This window comes from Mesoplodon densirostris, chromosome 5, assembly GCF_025265405.1.
Source record: "Mesoplodon densirostris isolate mMesDen1 chromosome 5, mMesDen1 primary haplotype, whole genome shotgun sequence".
Classification (NCBI taxonomy): domain Eukaryota; kingdom Metazoa; phylum Chordata; class Mammalia; order Artiodactyla; family Ziphiidae; genus Mesoplodon; species Mesoplodon densirostris.
The window spans coordinates 41,266,883-41,292,883 of NC_082665.1; the positions used below are offsets into that span (position 1 = coordinate 41,266,883).

Sequence of the window (26,001 nt, forward strand, 5' to 3'; positions counted from 1 at the left end):
CATGTATACTCTTCTAAAACCTCACATTTGCTAAGTTTTGTGAATTCTCCAGGCTTTGACTGACCTTTGATAACCCAGTGACAATCCCAATGTCACTTTTGAATTTTTTAATACTTTCTACTGGTGCAAGCCCTAGTTCCCAAGTGGTACATTTCTATCCATCTTTCATACAGCTTAAGATCATGCTCTTTCTCCTCTACAAGAAGTAGGACAAACACAGTGCTGCTCATACTTTAATGTACATAAAGATCACCTGGGGATCTTGTTAAAGTCCTCACCCCAGAATAGATGAGAGACCTGGGGTGAGGCCTGAGAGTCTGCATCTCTGAGCCGCTCTGAGGTGACGCTGATGGTGCCGTTCCCTGATCACGCTTTGGGTTAGCAAGGGACTAACAGTATTTGCTGGGTTTGAGTTAATCGCTCATCTGTTCCCCCACCTACTCCCCTCCCATTTTCCAACTGTGAGTATCCCAGCTTGCCACTCTGTCATCTTGGGCAAGTTACATAATTTCTGTGTCAGTTTTATCATTTGTAAAATGGGGATAATGATCGTACTTGCTGTATATAGGTTCATCGGTTTGGCATGGTTCTTAGAAAAATGATCAGGCTTAAGGCCTAAGGCAGGCCTGTAACCTGTCTGGTGAAATGTGTGAACTCTGAAGTCATACTGTTCGGATTTCTGTTTTTCACAGTGATCAAAACCTACCTCTTAAGCTTATTCTGTTCTTTCATGAATTTCAGATTTTCTAAACCTTGAGTTGTTCAAGTAGAAATTATTAATTTTTCTTATCCACTGACGATATTTTTTCCTCTGCTTTATTCCAAGAGGAAACTTCATTCTTAGAGCCAGATGTTCCATATACAGATAGTTCCCAACTGAACGATGGTTCAACTTACAATTTTTCAGCTCTACAATGGTGTGAAAGCATACCATTCAGTAGAAACTGTACTTCAAATTTTGATCTTTTCCCAGGCTAGTGATATGCCATGTGATACTGTCTCATATGCTGGGCAGCTGCAGCAAGCAGCAGCTCCCCATAGCTCCCAGTCAGCCATGCCATCACAAGAGTAAACAACCAATACACTTACAAGCATTCTGTACCCAGACAACCATTCTGTTTCATTTTCAGTATAATCAATAAATTACATGAGATGTTCAACATTTTTATCATAAAATAGGCTTTGTGGTAGATGACGTTGCCCAACTGTAATGTAAGTGTTCTGAGCATTTTTAAGGTAGGCGTGGCTAAGCTACGATGTTTGGGAGGTTAGGTGTATTAAATGCATTTTCGACTTATATTTTCAACTTACGGTGGTTTATTGGGACTTAACCCCACTGTAAGTTGAGCAAGATCTGTGCTGGCTTCTAAGACCTTACTTACTTGGCACTTGGCTTCCAGTAACTTCTTTATGTCAACGCAAGAAGATGACACGTTTCTTATATGATGCCCCTACCTCATTATTATTTTTAATCTGTTCATTAGTGAGCTTTCCATAGGCTCGTGATTGAATTCATACACTCCAAAATCCATTAAGTTAATTAAATATTTTAGATTCCTAATGAAATGACAAAAATAATATAAAATTTGGAAAAAAATCCTTGTACATGCTGTTAACTAGGATGAGGACTTATTAACAGTCGATTAACTGAATGTGATTAAATAGGGAAATGAGAGAGAGAGATAAAAGAGAGACCTTCCAGTGCTATCCAGTAATACGCCACTCCCCCTACAAGCTTGTAACAATAGGGGCTGGAGGAAATAGCAGGTGGTGGGGCATTTGGTATGTGACCAATCTCATTCTTGTTGGTGCTTCTTGAAAATGCACTAGGTGTGCAGCAGAACCAACAGAACAGGAATCGTGTTATACCTACATTAAAAATGGGATGTATGGCTCTGCATGAGAGCATTCCTTCCATTGAGAGAATGACTGTATGACCCAAACTAAATGCAGCCTGCCCCAATACCCAGAGGTCAGAAAGTTTTGTAAAGTTTTGTCTCCCACTGTAGCTTCCTCATAATTTACTGCCTCATGGGCCATTCATCTAACAAATCAAACTTATAAACTTTTACCTTCTCTGTTTGGGCTTGAAGGATTTGACAGAGACCTGTTTACCCATTAGTAAAAGAGCTCTCTGTTCTAAATACTCTAGGTAAAGATGAATAAAGAGACTAATACCAATTACCATCAGTTACATGGTAAGATAAGACAGTTTTTTAAAAAAGGATCAGTTATGTTCTTGCTGTGGTTGAGTCTATGGTATCTTCCATGAAACTGGAAGTGAAATTGTAAAGAAGGGACAACCTCAGGAATGTATGGAAGTAAAATATTGTATGGAGATGAAACTACTAAACTAAAAGTGAGGTGAAGGTGATCAACAGCAGATTAGCTCCAGGAAAATCCAAATCAGTGAAGGAAATAATTTTTAAACATTAATTTTCAATTCATAATTACATACAGCTGTATCTTATTTCAGTTTTCAGGATAAAGAAAAATTCCTACAGATGCAGGACTCCTGTAGAACAAACAGGATTCTCACAAAGGAAAGAATAAAATCAGGTCTGCAGTGAACTTCTTCACTGTAACAAATGCCAGAATAAATAAATAATGTCTGGAGTTTTTAAAGGGAAAAATATTATTTAATAATACAGCTGCCAGGCCCTATAGTCTATGAGAGAGGGCAACAGAAGTAAATAGTCCAAATACTTGGAAAACAAACCAGCTACATCTTTTATCAGGAAAACAAATAAAAGAAGTATGCCAGCTGATTTAGAAGTGATCCAAACAAAGAATTTACACAGAGTTATTACAGAAAAAAATAGGACTGACCTGAAGAAACAAGTAAAAATTAGCACACTATTGTTCATATCGTTATTATGAAAATTCTATTAATATCAGAAATGATTCTGAAAAAAGAAAATACAAGTTTTAAATAAAAGCACACACACAATAATCAGGAACTAAAATCTCAGATTATGTTATTGATTGGATGGAGGTAAGGAAGATAGGGAGGAATCGAGTATATTCTTGGGCATCTGAGCTGAAGTAACCACGTAGGGTAGTGCTGTTCACTAAGTGAGCAGTGATCGTAGGGGGAAGAGGAGGATATAGAAAGAAGATAAGTTCCATTCTAGACACAAGAGTTTTAAATATCTTTGGAATATCCAAGTACTGATGATGTGCAATAATGTTTAGTTTCATGGGTCTATATATGTTTCTTCCTAATTTGTTTCTTTTTAATCCAAGAACATGTATACTTTTTATTAATCAAGAGAAAAATAGATGTTATAAAAATTTTTGTTCACTTGTTTAATTTAGGGGAAAAAAAGAAAGAGAGACCCGGGAGTAGTCAACAAAATGCCAACCAGTAATTAAAAGCGTTACTGCTAGAGCTCTACAAATGTTTTAATGAGCCTACCTTGATCTCAGAGAAAACTCTATCCCCATCCTTTGGGGTCAGTGTATAAATTAAAAAGATCTTTTTTTGTTCAGACTAGAAGTTGGCCTTCCTTAAGCTTTTTTTCCTGGGACTTCACCCTATTTTTAAATCTGCTTGACCTTCCTTGGGGGAGTAGAGGAAGGAGGTGGGAGGAGGTAGGGGACATAAACTTCCAAACAAGAGGAGGCCCAAGGCTATCCTACTGCAATAGCATCTTAAAAGGAGCAAAAAATAATCAGCAGTAAAAGAACCAGCCACAATAGATCGTTATGCCCACCCTGTTTCACTGGGGCAAGTGTTGATCTCCCCTGAGAAGTTAGAGTATATATTCATCGTGGTCATAAGACCAGCGCATCTCCCAGATTTTATTATTTGTAGCTAATAGGAATAAGTTTAGAACTATTAACATTCCACTAAAACCTTCTCAAAACTGGGACCATGTCTCCTCCTCCCTAGGCTACTTGGAAGAAATTTCCCAAATACTTAATTTGGCAAATTCCTCATCGTGGTATTCAAATCCACTTTGTATTGCTGGTTAAAAGGTTTTTAAATATAACCATATCAGCTTAAGAACAAGACATAAGTGAGAAGCAGTTTCAAAATTGTGTTCCCATATTTTCTGCTTGAATAGAAGCTCTCCTGTCTCTGCACAACTCCATCTTGATTGCATATGACTTGCCCCACCTAAGTTTTTCCACCGTTACAAAGCACTAATCTATATTCTGTCTGTGGTTTGATAGTCTCTCCAACTACGACGTAATTAGATTTGGTGGGCAAAGACTAACTTTCATCCCTTTGTTTCCAACACTTAGTAGTCTGAGTCCCCTAAGGGGGACTGGTATGTCTGCCAGTACAAAGGAAGGATAAGTAAGTCCATAGACATTTCTATCTGATGTCTAGCCATTTCTTTCTTTAAAAAAAATTCTATTTAGAGATGTATTATCCTTGCTGGACTCTTAAAAAATAAGGAACAATGAGGTGTATTGTCTGAAGCTGTTTACTTCATGGTCCATTGGTTACCACTGTGTACAGTAAGATGGGGGAGACATCAATAAATGTATTCATGGGATGAAACCATCAAATGTTTACTTTTAGATTATACTTTGACGATGTGTAAGAAAAAAGAGAAACTGAAGGATGTTTAATTGTGAGAAAAGTATAAGGGAAAAGATTTCACTATCTATGACAGAAACATGTTTGACAAGTGTGCCACATATGTAGCACTGGGAGTAAGAGGGATTTATGTTAAAGTTTCAGATTCTGAAATCATTTTGTAAAGATTGTATTCCTTAGATAAATCTTGTTGAAATGGGTAAAAGCTTTGATATTTTTCCTCTGGCATTTATCTTGAAATTATTACTCATGGTTAATAATTCTTATATATCACCGCCTCAGAAATGTTTTCACTTTCTCTGTGTTTTTTTTTTTAATAATCTGTTTGAGTAGGAAACACTTTACTTTGGTTCAACTGTTGAAGTTCTACAGTCACTTTGAAGAGATAAAAGACCCAGAATTATTTCAAGCATAAAATATATAATAAATAAACTTGAGATAGTTAAGCTCAAGGGACCAAGAGCAAGCCTCCAAAAGATAGGACTGTCAGGGCTTCCCTGGTGGCGCAGTGGTCGAGAGTTCGCCTGCCGATGCAGGGGACGTGGGTTCGTGCCCCGGTCCGGGAGGATCCCACATGCCGTGGAGCGGCTGGGCCCGTGAGCCATGGCCGCTGGGCCTGCACGTCCGGAGCCTGTGCTCTACAACGGGAGAGGCCACAGCAGTGAGAGGCCCGCGTACCGCAAAAACAAACAAACAAACAAACAAACGGGCTGTCAACATCAGTAAGTTGCATATCTCAGGAAAGGCTGGTATACCTGGGCATATGGAAGAGCAGTCATCTCAAAAGAGATGAACATTGATAGTTACTCACACCATAGTATCCAACATAAATGAAGATCTTAATATCCTGAGTATCTTGCAATCTGTGTGTTGTCAGGAGCAGACATATACGTGCCTTTAAAGTCAGTGATAGGACTTAACTTTGCAATGAGTTCTAAAAGCATATCACGATCATTGAGGCACTCATTATTCACTGAAAGCTGATTCTGTAGAGTGTCTTTAATACATAATAATTAGAATTATCAACATATTACTGCTTAAAGTAGTTTATATTTTCCCAGATAAAATATTAGCTCATAGAAAATTTAGGTGTAAAGAACTGTAGAGGATATTAAGTCCAATCTAATTTTTTAATAAATGATGAAACCAAAGACCAGAGAGATTCATTAATTCATTCATTCAGCAATGTTTACTGACGCTTAAGTAACTTGCTCAGTTTGTAGCATAGCCTGTATTGTGACCTGTTCTCTTGACTGACTCCAGTACTCTTTCTGCTGAGTCATATTTTACATTTAGCTCTCTGTAGGAATCTATGCTCAAATAAATCTTGCATATACTTGAATTCTGCTTCAGGGTGTATCTTAGGGGCTAGAACTGTAACAATAGCACTTCTCTGTTGGCCATAATATTTCATTACTTATTTTAAAATATTGATAGTAGGGCAGGGTTGTGCTTTTATTGGCATGGCAACCACCAATTAATTTTGAAATCTGATAATACTCTAAGTTGATAGTTTTACTGTATTTATGATTGCCTTCCGCTTCAGAAAAAAAACTGCTTGCTAATTTAAGTAACATTTACATTGTTACCTAAAATTTTAATTATAAAAATGCAATCCGGTTTATTAAACAGGAGACAATTACTCATATTTAAATATTTGTTTTTTTCAAAAGCCCCAAAAGAGGTATCTTAAATAGTTCACTAAGTACATGATTCTAGTTATTTTAAAACATCAAATATGTGTAATTTATATATATTAATGCATTTTTATAATTTTAAGACTGAGAGTCACTTTAGAAATTATTTAATCCAATAATCCCTTATTTTATAGATCAGAAAATCAAGCTCCAGTGGAGTTGAGGTTTATAGAGGCAGAAAAAGGGCCTAAATCCTGTTCTCAGCCCAGCATTCTTTCCAGTATTCCCTAATCTATTATATGAAATGATGTAACCATAGGTTTGCAATAATGTATATGTCAAAAGAATAGGTTTAAAGAAACATTTTTATTTATACTACCATCTTAAATGCTTCATGGTCCTAACATTTTGAAGCCTTTTCAAGACCACCTTATCTGGGAGAGGGAGGAAGAAGAAACTTTAGTTTGGTTACCTGAGTGACAGCAGATGAAGGCATCAACTAGAGTGCAAATTATAGAAATGGCAAGGAAGAAGCAGATCAGGAGATGTTGAAGAAAACTGCCATGACATTAGGATCAATAGAAGCAGATGAGTTTTATATTTGATTCCAAACACAAGCATAAAAACAAATAATTCCTAAAACCAGGAATCCCCAGCCTTCTGATATTATACCCATCCAGATTTTTTTTTAAGTTTGAGCACATATCCCCAATATATGTATATTTGTTATTTATGTATGTGCACTAATACTATAATACATTATAAAACACAAAAATACATAGTAAAATATTTTAACAGTGTAAGACTTTAATGACATCAGTATGACTGAATGTGCTTTATTTTTGAAAAATTTTCAACAGTTCGTATAGTACTTCAAAGTCTGATTTTCTAAGTTCAGTTTGCTTTGATACTTGGTTTTAATAGCTGTCATAGGTGAAAAAGATTCCTTTGGTAGATCCAAATGGAAAATTTTTTTTTTCTAAATGTTGATACTCAGTTTTAAATGCCTTCCACCAAATTTATAATTTTTTTAATAAAAAATTTGCAATTTTGCAACTTTTTGCAAATTTGCAATTTGACTACTAAATTTCTGTTGTTTATGAAATCAATCATTGTTTTCTTGAATAGCAACCATTTTTTAAACAAAATAACTCATTAAAATGCTCCAAATGAAGAATTTTTTTTTTTTAGAATTTTAGAATTTATTTTTTTATACAGCAGGTTCTTATTGAAGGATTGTTTTAGACAGAAAATTCTAGTTTAAGTTTTTTAATGGCATAGATACAAGCATTATAGGTGATACCGATTTTGGGCAACAACAATCATGTAATGATGTAAATACATCCAAACATCCATTTTAAATGATTTTCTCCTTAAGAACTTTCTTTTACAAAGCAGTAACTTTTTCACTGTATACTATTCTCTTTATATGAGCAAACTCAGAATGTTTATGTTTTCAAAAACATCAGGTAAATACTTCTTAGGAACTTATCACAGAAATGAACAGCAAATTTGTGAGAATTGTCTTTTTGTAAAAGAAAACTGCATTAACATCTTTGAATTTTACCACTTTTAAAGTGCTTTGCCATAAGATAACCGATGAAAATATAATAATAAAAGATATCATGATCATTCTCATTTCAAAGTATTGTAAAGATTTTACTGTATTTTAAGGCTTTGTTTTTATAAATTAACCACATTGAATACCTTTTGTATTTTTGCTTTGATTTGCTGCAGTAGCTTGCTTATGAATGAATTTGACATGTATTTTATACTTTTCTTCTGGAATCTGCATTTCATTCAAAATAAGATATTTCATAGTGCTTCTACTTACACAGATTTCTATAAATTCCTATTTTGATTAAAAAAGTTATTTATTATTGCAAATACGTCTTCTCTGATATACCTTTCCTTTTCTGACTGTTTGAAGAAGCTTTTAACTACCTAGGAAGTAAGATGGCAACACCTAATTAGTAATGCAAGGCCTTCCTCCTATATTATGAGTACCAGAAGAGTGGAGTGGTACAGATTTTCAGTACTGCAGGAGAAAGAATTATTATGGATTGAGGTGGCTAGTGGAGGCTTCTCTGTGGAAAAATAGTTAAGAAAGGATTTAGATAGGTTTACCAAAATTTGTAGGAGAAAGAGAATGATACAAGAAAAGGCATAGGCAAGAAAGAACAAGATAAGTTTGGGAGACATGGAAGAGACCAGGCTGGAGAAAAGGAGTCATGATGTACAATAATAGGTGAGTGAGTAGGTAGGTAAATCCAGAGGTCCTTAAATATGAAGTTGGGGCATTAAGAACTTTTATCCTATGATAAGCGAAAGGGTTCAGATCAAGTTTGTGTAATGGCCAGAACACTGACCTGCAGCTTCACAGACATGTTGTGGTGGCCAACTAACTCTAAAGTGGCAGCAGGTGTGGGGAAGAAACATCTTCTGGAACTAAACGGATTCTGAAAGAAGAGTGAGGTAGTTATGTTTTCTCTCTGCCTTTGGCAAAAACACAAGATTGAATATAAGTTTCTGAGGAAATTATACTTAGCACAATGCAGTGGGCAAATAAAGGATGAGGTTAATATACAGGTCCAAATTTAATTAAGTAAACATTCTAAAAAAACACAATATGAATATACTCTAGAAAAGTTGTAAATTCTATAGTGATTTAAGTGTTTCCTTTTTTACTTGGGAGGCTTTTAAATTGAATATCATCCAAAAAAGCCATGATACTATTTAAGGAAAAATAAGCCAGAAGATACTTAGAAACTTTTCTTTCATCCTGTGTCTTTTTAAATAGACAAAAGTGAAATCTTTCTTTCATCTCTATTTCCTATCCAGAGTTATTTCCCCATAGAAGTGGTCTCCAAAATATGGTGTACTTGACTCAAGGAGGGCACGCACACAAAAAACAAAACTTTCATTTATAATTTTTATATTAGAAAAATGAATTTAAGCTAATTTACTAATCTTTAATAGAAGGATTGGTAGGAGTACAGGTATATAATTTACAGTATAAACATTTATGAAAGTGCACTCCAAATGTAGGAGGGATTGGGTTTGCCAAAAAGTTCATTCAGTTTTTTCTGTAAGATGGCTCTAGTAGCTAGTAGTGCTTAATTGTCTTTAACTTCATTTGAAACAATTTTGTTAGATTGTATTGTGACAGCTGTCATATCATCGTGTGTTAAAAAAAAACTTATCAAAATTGGTGAATTTCTGTATAGCCATTTTAATATTGAAGATGGAAGAAAAAAGCAACATTTTTGGCATATCATGCTTTATTATTTCAAGAAAGGTAAAAATGCAACTGAAACGTGAAAAAAAATTTTTGCAGTGTATGGAGAAGGTGCTGTGACTGATCAAATGTGTCAAAAGTGGTTTGTGAAGTTTTGTGCTGGCAATTTCTCACTGGATGATGCTCCGTGGTCAGGTAGACCAGTGGAAGTTGATAGCGATCAAATTGAGACATTAATTGAGAACAATCAACGTTATACCACGCGGGAGATAGCCGACATACTCAAAATATCCAAATCAAGTGTTGAAGATCATTTGCACCAGCTTGGTTATGTTCATCGCTTTGATGTTTGGGTTCCACATAAGTTAAGCAAAAATACCCTTCTTGACTGTATTTCAACATGCGATTCTCTACTTAAACATAATGAAAACGTTCTGTTTTTAAAACAAATTGTGACGGGCGATGAAAAGTGGATACTATACAATAATGTGGAATGGAAGAGATTGTGGGGCAAGAGAAATGAACCAGCACCAACCAAACCAAAGGCCGGTCTTCATCCAAAGAAGGTGATGTGTATATGGTGGGATTGGAAGGGTGTCCTCTATTATGAGCTCCTTCTGGAAAACCAAACGATTAATTCCAACAAGTACTGCTACCAGTTAGACCAACAGAAAGCAGCACTCGACAGAAAGCATCCAGAAAGTCAACAGAAACACATAATCTTCCATCAGGTTAATGCAAGACTGCATGTTTCTTTGATGACCAGGCAAAAACTGTTACAGTGGCTGGGAAGTTCTGATTCATCCGCCGTATTCACCAGGCATTGCACCTTCGGATTTCCATTTATTTCGGTCTTTACAAAATTCTCTTAATGGAAAAAATTTCAATTCCCTGGAAGACTATAAAAGGCACCTGGAACAGTTCTTTGCTCAAAAAGATAAAAAGTTTTGGCAAGATGGAATTATGAAGTTGCCTGAAAAATGGCAGAAGGTAGTGGAACAAAATGGTAAATAAAGTTCTTGGTGAAAATGCAACAATTGTCTTATTTTTACTTTAAAACCGAAGGAACTTTTTGGCCAGCCCAATACAATCAAAAAGTATGCCAGAGTTGACTGTGGGGTAGGGATTGTTAAGTATACAGATTATCAGGGTTTTCTCCTAGAAACCTTGATTCAGTAGGTTTGAACTGGGGTCTGGGAATCATTTTTTAACAGGACCTCCAAGTGTTTCTTATTTTCAGCCAAGTTTAAGAAATTAGCAATAGACCTGTTTCACCATATCTTGACTTTAGGCCCAAGTCCAGTTCTAGGTCTCACAGCACTAATGGCTGTATGATTGGTGCCTCACCTATCCTAACACAGCTAGAAAGAAAGACTGTCCAAGTACTCAGCAGCAGAGCTAAAGCCTAATCAGGGATTCATTGGCTGGCATCCAGCTCACCTTATTTCTTGTGCTTTGACTGGACCAAAAGCCAGCTTACAGTAGTTTAATTTGTATGGGCAGCAATATGTATGTCTAGAGTAATTTAGGAGTTTGTTTACCTTGAGGTTTGAAATCGATGATTGTTTTTAACCATGAAGTCATTGCCACAGATCATTACTATGTTCCATGTGTTAAAACAATCATGGCTGATCAATAACTGTATACCATATTTTTATGAGTGCTATAATATGCTGACACATGGAAATGTAGAAATTAATTTTATGCTAAGGCAGTTGGGTATCCTAAAATAAAATATTTATTCAGAATCTTAAAAAATAGAAAAAAAATAGCTAACATTTATTAAGTACTTATGCATTGTCCTAAGCACTTTTCAATACTGTGTATTATTTAATCCTCACAACAATCCTATGAAGTAGGTGTTTTTAGTATCCGTTTTGTAGAGGAGTTAACTGAAGGAGCAGAGAGGTTAAGTAACTTGCCCATTTGGTTATAGGGTTTTTGTTTGCTTGCTTGCTCATTTTAATTTGGGAATTCCCTAAGTAGCTTTTAGAAGATACTTACTTTCATGTTTTGACTTAATGATCCTTTGGCTTCTTTGAATGATTCTTCATCTTGAAACTTGATTCCTTCTACTGCCTTGTTCTCTTATAAAACAAAACCTCTTTCATGTATTTTAACAATGAATGAAAAGTGGCATATAGATATCACTTTGGAATGTTGAAACGATGAAAGAGCATGACAATTTAATAAAAAGCAAAGTGTTCACTGCCACTTTGAATATGTAGCCTAATGATTCATCTGATAAATAAAATTTGTAAATATATATGGTTTTATCCTGAAGCTTCGCCTTATAACTGTTACTAAGTTTTTCATGTCTGAGGGATTTTTTAGCACAGAAATAAATTCTGACAGTCGCTTGTATTTTAATTGATGTGCAGTTTATTCCAGTTTTTAGCATTGCCAGTTTCAATATCTAGTTTTTTCTTAAGGCCTTAAGCTCAATTTATGCATTAAAAAATAAATCTATCCATACCTTCACTAGGCCTTCAGTTAATCTTTTTAAATTATCAAATTAAATTCCATGAAACATTTTAAAAAATACCTAACAAAGTATATAATGAATCAAAGCATCATAATCAAATGATTAAATCTTGTAAATCTAAGTCTAATAAATTTATAAATTCAGTAAACCAAGTTTTCCTAAATATTAAACATTGTTTACAAACTTGTTACATATTTCATATTTTAATCACAAGTCTAAGATAACAGATTCTCTAAAAACATTTCAAATATCTTTTAAAAAAAATCCCCCAAAAGGCATAGACAAATTATCAGTTAATGCCCAACTTATCAATAGTATCTTTATCTTAAACCTAATGCAAAGTCTTCATAGTATAGCCTGGATTCATTCCTTCAGCCTGTCATTTCTCATCCCAAGACTATAAATCTACTTACACAACAAAGTGGAATAGAATTTCCATCTTCCAGCTTTCTGCTACACCTAAGACTCTACATTTGGGATCAGGGACAGAGACCTGTACCTACCTGCCAACCAGAATCTGAATTGGACAGGGACCTCTCTATTACCTTCTTATTGTTAGGCCTGCCATTGTTAACAGAAACTTTATGAACCCTCACATAACTGAACATAAACGTTTTACATTTTTGCAACCTGGTTCTTTTCCTAGGAATGATGCATCCTGTAAGTTTTTCCATTAGGTTTTTGCAGCCTGGTTCTTTTCCTAGAAATGATGCATCCCATATGTTTTTCCCTTAGGTTACACTTCATCCCTGTTATAATGGGATTTTCTAAGTCCAATTATGTACAAACTGTGTAACCTTTGGCATTAAAGCCTATTTGTGTACTAATGGGGTTTTGACACCCTAATTAGGTTACTAAAGAAACCCTTTCTCTTCTGTAGTTTAACAGCTGCCTCACTGACCATCAGTCATTTTATTGACAATGATGATCAAGTTTAGTTTTTAACCCCTTTAAATTCACAAAGCCAAAATGATTTTTCTCTCCTAGGAATGCCAGAATCACCTCCGCAGATATGGAAATGTGAATCTGGAACTGGTGACTCGAATCATTAGAGATGGTGGCCCATGGGAAGATCCAGTGTTGCAAGCTGTTCTAAAAGCCCAGCCAGCATCTCAGGAGATAGGTACTTCAGGAGACTCAAACTCTAAACCAACATTTGTGAGAAGCAAATACAATTTCATTTTCTAACTAGAGCAGTAATAGTGATTTTTCTTTATTTTATAATACTGAATAAGAGTGATGTATTTTCACATGAAGTGTGTTTAATTTGTTATATTAACCCAGCCCAAGAGTGATTTAACATGAGATTAGGTACAATTATTTCTAGTAATTTCCTGTTAAAATGGGAATTCAGAGTGTTAACATATTTAGTATCCCCATGCTTTTTACAGAGTTTGTTTTCACTTCAGTTATGTTTTTTAAAATCTATTTAAGTAGGAACACCCTTTAAAACAAAACAAACAAAAAAACACCCTGCTTAAGCACATGGAATCTCCCTTATACAGGAAACTCTGTGAAGGATGGAACTCCTTCAGCTTTTGTTTTGATATACACTACCATACATCCTATACCTAGCCAGTGCTCAGTATAAATATTTGTTTACTGAATGAATGACCACATGATGAATGCATAAGTGAATGAGTGACTAATTAAATGAGTAAGTAAATTTCGATTCCAAATACTCTAGAGCAGTATTTCCCAAACTTCATTCATTAATAGAAGTTAAGTTTTGTCTCATCCCCTTACCACCTGCATACCTTTTGGACATCACTTCCTCTCCAACCTAGATACACAGTGGTTCCTGTGAGCCAAAATCTGCTTTTGAAGGCAGGAAGCTCTGTCAACTATTTCTAGTTAATTCTTTTTAAAAAAACATTTGCCATATTATTCCTGAGCCCCAGAACATTTGGGCCACCAAAACTTAGAATGTAAGCTGAGCAGTAGTAAATAAGCACAGAAGTGTGGACACATTTGAGAGCATGGAGAGAGCCTACGGAGTGCAATTATACCATGGCCAAAGGGAAAGACAAGACCTGCCAGCTGAAACCATTCAGATATTGGTCTGGTGAGAAGACATTTCACACCACCAGTTGCCTGAGCAGGTTAGGATCTTTCCATTTGTCCCAGGTAAAGGAGTGGGGTGGGTTGTGAGTAGAACTGAATGGAGAAGGGGCTATGATTCTAGGGCTTAAGAGCAAGCTGACCCCAGATACAAGTGTAGAGGACTAGAAGAGATGTTAGAGAAGATGAAAAAAGAGATAAGACCAGGAGAAGCAGTGGTGGAATGAGATGGGAGGTAGGACAAGACTAGAAGGAAAGAGCTAAGGTATATGTGACAATGGTGTGGTATAAATATAAAGGATACAAAGGAGAGTAGCACCTGATGTGAGGGTCTTGGAAAGGAATAAAAACAAAAGAAAAAAACTGAAGAGGGAGGCAGTAGTTAGATCAGAGGAGGAAGAGTCGACTTATTGAGGAAAAGTATGAACCATCAAATATAGGGAAGGCAAGGGTGACAACCTTGAAGGAATCTCTGAGGAAACTGGAGAATGTGGCCAGAGGGGACAGGAGCTAGGCAAAGACAGAATCATAGGGAATGAGAACAGGGGAGGAGAGTTTGGGGTTTTAGGGTAGCTTTTAGGCTCCTTTCAGTAGGAGCTAGAACAAATCTGTTGCTTGTTGGTGTGAGGGCTGATGGCCTCAATATATACAGTTTATAATATGTATATAGTCCTTTCATACATATTCCTTTTATACTTACACTAGCATACCTCACTTTGGGAAAAGCTGCTCTAGAACCTCATTAATGTAGATGACTGTACTCTAGTTGGTGATCAGGGCAAAGATCAGTCTGAAGTTTATCTTTGCATCAACTATACAAAATCATTGTCTGCTTATCGTATAGTGTAAACAGAAGTGCAAGGCAAATGTTGAAGCCCCAATAAAACATTATTCATAGGCATTTCAGAAGCTACTGATTAAACATATATAACTAATTAAAAGATGTTTGAATTTGAAATCATGAAATATGGGTTCCAGTTCCTGCTCTGCCACTTATTTAATTAATTCTTTGTCCTTGGGCAAGTCATTTGACCTCTCTGAGACTCAGTTTTGTGATCTGTAAAACAAGTATTAATATTATACCTGTCATGAGGTTGTTGTTAGGTCTAAATGAACTTATATAGATAAAGGTTTTTATATATTTTAAAATTGTGTAAAGGCAAGTATTAATTAGTAATTATCCTTAGTGACACATGGGCATATATTAATAAGCAGTCCTGTTTGGCACTACTTGTAACTTAATTTTTTTGTTTGAAAGTAATAAAATATATTTCTTTTATGATTGAACTTTTTCATTAATTCAGATTACATTTCTCTATAATTAACCTGAATTAATATGGTTTAATAACAAATTACAATTTAGCCTTTTAATCTTATAGGAATGAAAATACTGGTCAGTAAGAAGATAAAGTACGTAATCTTAGACTAGAAAGAAATTCCAGATCCCATGTCATTTGAAACATATTTTAACATTAGTGAACACAAAAAAAGAATATTTCATGTTTTTTTTAGTTTTTTAATTTTGCTTACTTTTTAGACTGAGAAAGAATCAGCAAATATTTCTTGGGCACAGTTTTGGTGTCTCTTACTTCCATTTTTCCAATCATTTAACTGAACATTCTTTTCACAAATAAACTCCTAATAAGAAAAATACTGTTTAATTAAATAGTTGATTTAATTAGATACCACATGTTAGCGCTAAGGTGTCAAAGAACAAAGTTTGAGACAGTCTTTTCATGAGAGTAATAAGAGTCTGTTTTCTTTTTAATATAGTGAACAAATATTTAAGTTCTGAAAATCCACTATTCTTCGAACTACGTGCCAGATATCTAATTGCTTGTGAACGCATACCTGAAGCAATGGCTCTTATTAAATGTTGTATAAATCACCCAGAAATCAGTAAAGACTTGTACTTCCATCAAGCACTCTTCACATGTCTGTTTATGTCACCTGTAGAAGATCACCTATTCCGGGAGGTATTGTTTGAGATTATGTTTGCCTATTACCATTTTAACCTTACCAAAAAAAAAAAAGTAGCCCATTCTTGTTAAATTCCTTTTACAGTAATATCAAAGGTTTTAAGATTACATTATCTAGATGTTCCCTTTGGCACCATTCTTTAAGCTCATATTGAATTAGAGTCTGATATTAACAAATGATGAAATTAAAATTTTTGTTGATAAGCGTTATTCATGTTAAGTGAGCTTCTGGTGTGACAGAGGTTAAATAAAAACCGAGAAGCTTTATGATTTTGCATTTTAAATAAAATTGTAAGAAATTAAATGCATATGTTTGTTATTTTGGTTTTTTTTAAGATGAAAGAACCTTTTTCGAATATGGACCCTACATGCCTACAAGCTGTGGACATTGAGATTAAAAGTAGTCATTGTAAACTGTAGATTCTATATAGTGAAACTATGAAAACATGAAAATATCTCTGTACAATTCATCATTGTCTTTGTAGAAGAAAACTAGAAATCTAATTTCTTCTGAATGCTTAATTTAAACATTTATTACACCTATCTTTCTAGATATTTTTAATGATACAAACTGGTTTCTTTTTTTCTCCTATAGCATTTACTGAAAACTGATTGTAAGAGTGGAATTGATATCATCTGTAACACTGAAAAAGAAGGCAAGACTATGTTAGCTTTGCAACTCTGTGAATCCTTTCTTATTCCACAGCTCCAGAATGGGGAAATGTACTGTATCTGGTAAGTGTTCCTAATATAGAAATTGAAATGGTGAGATGGGGTACAGAAGGAGAATTGGTTAGCAGAATTTGTAGTTTATATATTTTTTAAAGTTATATGAAAATGTTAAGCCACTTTTCCCCCCACATTTATTGTGCAAAAAACAATAGGTTGTAAGACCTATCGTAAGGATTAAAAAAGAAAATGATCATGTACCAGTAATTAATAGTGTTGATATTTAAGGAATGTGTTACAATAAAATAGTTATGTTTTAAAGTAAATTTAGAGTGTTATTTTTAAATTTTTTTAAGAGTTCATTTTTTGGAGCAGTTTTAAGTTTTACAACAAAATTGAGAGGGAGGTACAGGTATGCCCCCACAAAGGCATTTCCTCCCCCATTATCAAGATCACTCACCAAATGGTACATTTTTTACTAAGAATGAACCTACATTGACACATCTTAATTACCCAGAGTCCACAGTTTACCTTTAGGGTTCACTCTTAGTGTTAATTTTCTATGGTTTTGGACAAATATATAATGACATATATCCATCACTATAATATCATACAGAGTATGGCCTAAAAATCCTCTGTGCTCTGCCTATTCATCTCTCCCTCCCACCCCTGCCACCACCTCTGGAAACAACTGATTTTTTTTTTTTTACTATCTCCATTGTTCTGCCTTTTCCAAAATATCATATAGTTGGAATCATACAGTATGTAGCCTTTTCAGATTGGCCTTTTTCACTTAGTAATATGCATTTAAGGTTCCTCTGCGTCTTTTCATAGCTTGATAGCTCATTTCTTTTTAGTGCTGAATAATATTCCATTGCCTGGATGTACCACAGTTTATTTATCCATCATCTACTAAAGGACATCTTGGTTGCCTCCAAGATTTGGCAGTTATGAATAAAGCTGCTATAAACATCTGTGTGCAGGTTTATGTGTGGACATAAATTTTCACCTCCTTTGGGTAAATACCAAGGAGCACGATTGCTGGAACGTATGGTAAGAGTATGTTTAGTTTTGTAAGAAACTGCCTAACTGTCTTCCAGAGTGGCTGTACCATTTTTCATTTCCACCAGCAGTGTTTGAGATTTCCTGTTGCTCCACATCCTCACCAGCATTTGTTATTCGTGTCCCAGATTTTGGCCATTCTAATAGGTGTGTAGTGGTATCTTGTTGTTTTAATTTGCATTTCCCTGATGACATATGATGTGGAGCATCTTTTCATATGCTTATTTGCTATCTGTATATCTTCTTTGGTGAGGTGTCTGTTAAGGTCTTTGGCCCATTTTTTAATTGGGTTGTTTGTTATTTTTGAGTTTTAAGAGTTCTTTGTATATTATGGATAACAGTCCTTTATTGGATGAGTCTTTTACAAATATTTTCTCCCAGTCTGCGGCTTGTCTTTTAATTCTCTTGATATTGTCTTTCACAGAGAAGTTTTCAATCTTAATGAAGTCCAGCTTATCAATTATTTCTTTCATGGATCATGTCTTTGGTGTTATATCTAAAAAGGCATCAACATACGCAAGGTCATCTAGGTATTCTCCTATGTTATCTTCTAGGAGTTTTGTAGTTCTGTGTTTTCTGTTTAGACCATGATCCATTTTTAGTTAATTTTTGTGAAGGGTATAAGGTCTGTGTCTAGACTCTTTTTTTTTTTTTACTGTGGATGTCTAGTTGTTCTAGCACCATTTCTTGAAAAGACTATCTTTGCTTCATTGTATTGCCTTTGCTCCTTTGTCAAAGAACAGTTGACTATATTTATGTGGGTCTATTTCTAGCTCTCTGTTCTCTTCCATTGATCTATATGTCTCTTCTTTCACCAGTACAACTCTGTCTTCATTATGTTAGTTTATATTAAGTCCTGAAGTCGGGTAGTATCATTCCTCCAAATTTGTTCTTCTTCAGTATTGTATTAGCTATTCTGGGTCTTTGTCTCTCCACATAAACAGTTTGTCCATATCCATAAAATAACCTGCTGGGATTTAGATTGGGATTGAATCTGTAGATTAAGTTGAGAAAAACTAATAACTTGACAATATTGAGCCTTCCTGTCCATGAACATGGAACATATCTCCATTTATTTAGTCCTTTGATTTCATTCATCAGAGTTTTGTAGTTTTCCTCATGTAGATCTTATGCATATTTTGCTAGACTTATACCTAAGTAACTCATTTTGGGGACACTAATATAAATGGTATTATGTAACTATTAGTTTTTCTAAGCATTTTTAAAACCACTTAAAAATTATTAGCAGAAAAAAATTGTTAGCAGAATATTATGAAGCATCAAATTTATCTAGCAATCATGTAATTTAGAATGTGGTTTGAGAGTATTTTTAGTACCAGCCCTTAAGTGCTATTAGATGAAATCATGAATAATAATTAGAAAAGATTCTAATAACTTCTGCCTCCCCTACCCCAGTACACACACACACACACACAAAAGAAAAAAAACCCTACCACTTTGACATGTCATTAATTCTTAAGAGAAAACTAGGTTTCATGTGCCTAACATCATAATATGAAATGATATGGGCTATAAACATTTTTTAATAAATGTTTTCAAATTTTGAGTTCTTACATACTTAAAATAATAGCTTGAAGGGGGTTTAAAGATAAACTTATTTAATATATTATAGATTTTATAGATTAAAATCTTCAGATTCAGAGATAGAGTCAAATAGCTAATTAATAGAACTGGGTCTAGAAACTAGTGGATTTATCTTCTATGGGACTGTACTCTTAGAATATACAAATTTTTATTCAGAAGTTTACCGTGTAAATTGAAATTACAAATAGAGGAGAGGATCAGGAGACGATGGTAAGACATACACTTCTAAATAGTTTTCAAAGTATTATCATTTCTTAATATGTAGTTACTTTGAAACAGGATATAGTCATTACTATTATAGTATATCTTTTCCTATGGTGATAGGAATGTTCTCTACCCTTGGCTATATTAAACTATTTAAACAGAATATCCATTGTTTTCATTTTAACACACTCCGAAGTAAACTGGAATCAAGTATAAACAAACCAAAAAGGACCAGGAAAACATTTTATTTTCTTCTTCTCTTGGCTGACCAATTTCTACTCTTTAGGGAAGAACTTTAAAAATAGAACAGTGCCTATCTTTCCTGCTCCTGGCCACAGTCACCTTCTAAGAATAGAAGCTGGGTGTGTGACTCCCAGCTGCCTAACCGAAAAGGAATCTTTAGCCTGCTTCTTTGTCCTTCCTTCTGAGTAGGCTGAGTTCTGATCGCCTGCCCTCTTATTTCTTCTACCTCTCTCCTTTATATTTCTGAGTGCTGGGGTCCAAAAAAGTTGATTTTCACTGTAACTTCAAGAGCAGGATTCTTTCCAGCTTATAAGGTCCATGTTGTCTGTTTCATCTTGGTCTTCAGCTTACTCTTCATCTCCCCTCTCTGAGGACAAAACCTGATCACAGTCCAGTTTTGCTCTGTCTCAAGCCAATGAAGCAAGCTACTAATCCAGTTCTCTCACCATCGATAATAATAAGAATATTATAATAATAGCAGCTGCTTATATCTGCTGAGTGCTTCCATTTGTCTATGCTTTATATATGCATTATCTCATTTACTCCAGCAATCTTATGGGGTAGATAATATTATGCCCAAGCCATTCAACTAGTAAATAATGATTCAAACCCAGGCAGCCTCTGCTATTAAACATTACTTACTATAAAATGGGTATAGTATGAAAAAAAAATCTACGTGGTAAGGGTGGCTATAGACCTTGTTATAGTCTCTCTGAAACTAGATAACTTGGTGGTTATATTAGCAGTTAGCTACCTGGGAAATGTGTTTGTACAACAAATCAGTGCTGTGTTGTTTCTTTTTTAAGGACCCTTTTTTGGAAAGGAAAACATAAGCTTCATTAAACTTTCCCTTTGGTCTTCACAAAGAAGACTATCTGAGCAATTTATTAAACATGAGTATATACCAGACATTTCACCTAGGTGTTTTCACTTATCTCTCTTAATTCTTTTTATGTATAAGAAAACTGGATAAAAGAGATAAAAGCCACACAGCTAGTAACAAAATGGAGTTGGAATTTATACTAGTCAGTTTCCAAGTGATAAAATCCTATGTCTGACTAGTTCAGGGAGAAGGTAGTATTTATTGAATGTATACTGGGGTATGACATGAGCCACAAAAAGGGCGGGGTTATAGGTGGTCCTCAAAGATAATTGCTAACAGGGACGTTGAGATTGCTGGGGTTTTTAAAAAGTATCTCGGTTCTGCCATTTGGCTTCAGTCTTTCCTGTTGCAGACCAGAAGAATGCCAACAGTCCCCAGGCTTCATAGTTTAGAGTTGAGAACATTCCAGGGATTCTGACTGACTTAATTGGGGTCAGTTTCCCATCCCTGAATTAATATTTTAAGGAGTGAGGAGGGTCACTTAGGAGGCATGGCCTCTGAGGTTCCAACCCTGTGTATTCGGGCTGTTCTTAGAAAATGGTGGTTCACTGTGAACTGGGGAGTACCATCTCAGTTGGTATGTAATGCCCTATTGAAATGTAGGTCTCTTATTCCCAATCTCCTGTTCTTTTTCACTACCTCCACTATATAATGTGTCATTGAGAAGATTTACAATGTATTAATAGTTGGGGAAACAGGACCTATAAACAAGGAAGTATATGAAAGGCATTAAATCAATAAGAGAGATAAGATCTGTTCTGAAGTAGTTATCACTTTAGTTTGGGGTATTCATGAAAGTTTTCATGAAGAAGAGGCACTTGATATGGACTCTGAGAGATAAGCTTATCTTAGAAATAAATATTTTCCAAGTAGAGCAATCAGCACAACAAAAAATGAGAATAAATGAAGCACATTAACTGACACTGAGGAAACCAACCTAGAAGAATGCCCAGGATTCAAATCCTGATCCTTCTGACACCAAAGCCCATGTTTCTGTTGCTTTTAACACCACAGGGCATATTGAACAAGTACTAAATGCAATAATCTGGGAGTCTGGAAGCAGATCAGGTTAGCAACCCCTATAGAAGTACATATGGAAAATTAAAGGACCTAACGTGGTAGCACTGAGAAAGAATGATAAAACTGTGGGCAAAAATATAATAAAAATATAATGACTATGAAAAATAAGCAGGTTAGAACCAGACAGGTTAGAGGAATGTTTAGTGTCATTGATCTAGGAAAAGATAATCAATTTTGCAGGAATTTAATTTGTTCTAAATGGATTAAAGTGATAGAAACCAATCTAAGTTGAAATATCCAGTTATGGAAACCGGGAAAGAAGTCAGAGCTAGAGATTTGGGAACATGGTGTGAAACCTGGTGAGCTTTCCAAAGGAATATGTGTGCCAAAAAAAAGTAAGTGGTGGACGAAAGCTTAGGAACACCCACACAGCTAGTGTGAAATGGAAGAGGAATTTTGGTTTTACTTTCTGTGTGCTTGCCATCATTTTTTGTTTTGTGTTCTGTGTTGTCTCTCTAAATAGAGTATGCATACCTTCATGATAGTAGTCAAGCTGTCCTTAGATTTAATAGCTGTATGTGCTGGGTTCAAAGTACATTCTCAGTATATCACTTTTTTTTAAAACATTTTCATCAATTATTTTAATACGTTTTAGATTATGATGTTTTATGTAACTTTTATGACACTTTCTAAGGAATTCTAATTTGCTAAAATGTGATATCCAAATGTAACAATTATATCTTATGATTTCCTTTGCCTCAAAACCCACTGCTCCTACCTTGTTCATCTAATAACCTTGGCCATATTTTAGAAAAGAATCTACCTGTGAAATACTTTAAATGGTCCATAGCTTGTCTGTTTAAAATACTACATCTTAATGGAAGAGTAGATGATATAAAACATAAATTTTCAGAATCAGTACTATAATATACTTACACTTTTAATCTGTAGTACTTTTGGTATTTTAATAGAATGAAAAGTATGAACCATTTCTTCTTTGCAGAAATTCTACAACATTGATTTCTAAATTTGCAAGTGGGTATTAATTAAAGGTCAAAGTTAAATTTTTTAAGCAATATCATTAATATTGGTATATTAATGAGATTAGATTGGTATATATGAGATTAGAATTTGTTTTGATCAAGTACTAGAGATGCCTTAGGTTTGTTGGCATATAATTAGAATGCATTCCATACAGCAAATTGCAATTTCTAATCTCACCTTTTCTCCTAGCTTCTATTAGTCCCAAATAGGTAGCGGAAGTAGCTTGGAAGTTAACTTAGTATCCATGTACACCCACTTTGTATACATCCCAGCCAGGGCACTACAGAATCAGGGAATGACAGCTAATGTCTGTATTTGAATAAACTGTATTTTTGATATTTCTCTTCTTTTCTTATTTACAGGGAGTTGATTTTCATATGGAGTAAACTTCAGCTAAAGTCTAATCCTTCAAAACAAGTTTTTGTAGATCAATGCTACCAGCTTTTAAGAACAGCAACTAATGTGAGAGTCATATTTCCTTTCATGAAAATCATTAAAGATGAGGTAAATAGTATATATTTATCCCTTCATTTTAAATTAAATTTAAATGACAGTTCACTGAAACTTGAATCTCTTGTGGTAAAATTTATTTGATCATGTAATTGAAGAAAAGGAGGATTTTAAGGCCACATTCCCCATATATTATATCCTCCCCCCCCCCACCTCAAACTCCCAACATGGTACAAAGAGTATGCATAAATGAAAATAACTGAAAAAAGAGAAAAAAAATTAGTGTTACATAAAGTTTAGTATGGGAACTGCTTCCATAAGAAGCTATTATCTCTTTTCTTATAATTAAATAAGCCTGGCACTTTTAACATTATTCTAAATCCTGTATGTAGAATCTTAACTAATTTGCAAATGAACTTTCTGTAACTATAGCTAATACCTGTTCACTATCATAGAGAAATACAGTTAATAGTTTTACGTTTGGTGTTTAGGTAAAAAGGAATAATGAATTCTGAGACATTTTTGAAACCTAAGGACAAATTTTTAAAGTGTTTATTTAAAATAATAGTAAAAACCCATTACCTGTTTTTAAAAATAGTTCTGAAGCAAGTTTTTCATGGGCCACTGGCAAGTGAGTACAATTCTACATATGATTCTTACATAGACATGAAAGTAGATCCTACAGATCCTTTTACTTTTTCTCCTCAAGTATTAACAGAACTTTGAATACAAAGATAGGAAAGATAAAGCTACCTTACATTTTAGGTAGCTCCATTTAACTGAGTCTTTATGTGGGTTACTTTTAAATATATAAGGAGGCATCCATTAAATAATATATTTTAATTTTTTTACATATTTATGCATTTATTACATACATTATCGCATCACTCATTAGATGTACGACCATGTAGTGATCATATTCCCGTGATAAAAAGCATTATATCAGAGGGTTTTGATTTGTTTTATTTTCTGTTTATTTTGCTAACTGTATTAATAGCTTCATCATTACAGAGTGAAATGTCATTTAAATGCATTGTCAAAGTTAACCTCTCTCCCCACCAAAAAAACAAGGAAAAAAACAAACTATGCTATAGAATGCTTCTTAATAGTTGAAGTACATCAGAATTACCTGTAAAACTTTTAAAAAAATATTTATCTATCTCTGCTTTTTAACATGATTCTCATTTGTACCAAAAATCGAGAGACTTTGTTATAGAAAATTTACAATATAGGTGAAGTTCAGCCAATTATCATAGAGCTTTCTCGTTTTCACATGTGTGGTCAACCTAAGAATACATGATAAGAGGAAAAATTCAAAGATGAAATAAATATTTAAAATATGCTTAATTTCTTATACACTCTATTAAAAACATTTTTATCTGATGGAATAGATCATTCACATGCCTCAGTGTTAAGAGGCACAGGCAATGCTGTGTGAGTTCAGAAGGAGACATTACAGATAGCATATCTGAAAAGCCTTCACAGAGGAAGATGCTTTCAGCTGGGTTTTAAATGATAGAGGAGGATAATACTGATATTTGTAGAGGATTTGTAGTTTACAGAGCCCCTTCTCATTTTATTATTTGGTTCTCATAGCTGTCCAGTGGCATTAATAGGGTGGCACAGAAACGGGGAAGTGTGTGAATGACAAAACTAATCGAAGAGTTTAGTTTCTGTGGGGTTGGGGGTGGGGTTGCTATAGACCCTAAAGGGACTGAATGCTACTCTAAAAATTGAAATGTCAGTCCATAAATATACTGGAATTGTTAAAGGCTTTCAGGTAAGAAAGTAGCCTGTTCCCTTTTGTGATGATCCTCAAATTTTTAAACCTCAGCAACTGTGAGTACATTATAATTTCATGAGGAAAGAGAGAATGTAGATAGAACATTGGACAAAGAGAATGAATTGTTTTGAAGCAGTGGATTTGAATTTGCTATATCTGGAAAATCTAGGTAGGTTTTATAACTGACAATTATAGAAATGAGAAATTTGAATTCAGAAAAGGATTCCAAGCTGGAAATGGTGGATTTATAGGAGACTAAGTCAGTGGAATATATATCTGATCTCACTCATTCTGCAAACATTTATTCAAAGGTCACTGTATGCCAACTCCTATGTTAACCACAGAAGGATACCAAAAATGAGATACTGTCCTTGTGATTTAGGAATTCCAAGTCAAGAAGTAGGGGCGTAGACAATTATGAAACAATATTACATGCTTTTAAGAAATAAGTATAAATTATTCTCAGTGGAAAGAATAGAGAATGTTTTTAACTCTACCCCAAGGTAGGGGCCAGAATGAATCAGAAAAACTTTCAAGGCAGAGTTGATTCTCAAAGAATGAATAGGAGATGGGTAGGAATTTACCAGCGAGGTAAAGTGATATGCAGAGTTAAGGTCTGCTTGTGGAACTGTAAGTAAGGGTTGCATAGCACATAAGGAACTAAGAGGACATGAGGCTGGCAAGTAGTGTTCCTCCCTGTCATCTGTAATATACCATATGCAGGCAATATGGTACACAGACACAACTGTTAAAGACATATTATTATTTTATCTCTTTCTAGTCAAACAAGCATTTAGATCATTCTAGAGGCATTATTTATAACTTGAATTAAGGTGGATAGACAACAAATTCCCAACTAAAAGCTGATGCAGTTATCTTTGAGACATCAGTAAAAGTTTCAAAGCTTGAATACTTTTCAGATAACTTCCAGTAGGTTCATTATTCTGATACCTTATTAGATTTGGAAAGTTTGTAATCACCTTCTTCATGTGGATTACACTTCTCCCCTTATTTGGATAAATAATGTTACTTAATAAGTACAATAAGTAATATTATTTAGTGCAGCTTTATGAAAGAGTTTCCATA

At 34.5% G+C, this 26,001-nt stretch overlaps 1 protein-coding gene across 3 annotated transcripts in view; it reads left to right on the forward strand.

Moving 5' to 3' along the window:
* ZNF654 (zinc finger protein 654) overlaps positions 1-26,001 on the forward strand; it is an 88,082-nt gene that overhangs the window by 58,283 nt on the left and 3,798 nt on the right. For 2 of the 3 annotated variants that reach the window (XM_060098631.1, XM_060098630.1), the window contains exons 4-7: positions 12,900-13,035; positions 15,747-15,949; positions 16,548-16,687; positions 23,045-23,186. In XM_060098631.1, the coding sequence (XP_059954614.1) occupies positions 12,900-13,035; positions 15,747-15,949; positions 16,548-16,687; positions 23,045-23,186 (621 nt within the window). The remainder of the gene's footprint in view (positions 1-12,899; positions 13,036-15,746; positions 15,950-16,547; positions 16,688-23,044; positions 23,187-26,001) is intronic. The other variant, XM_060098632.1, reaches the window with a different exon arrangement.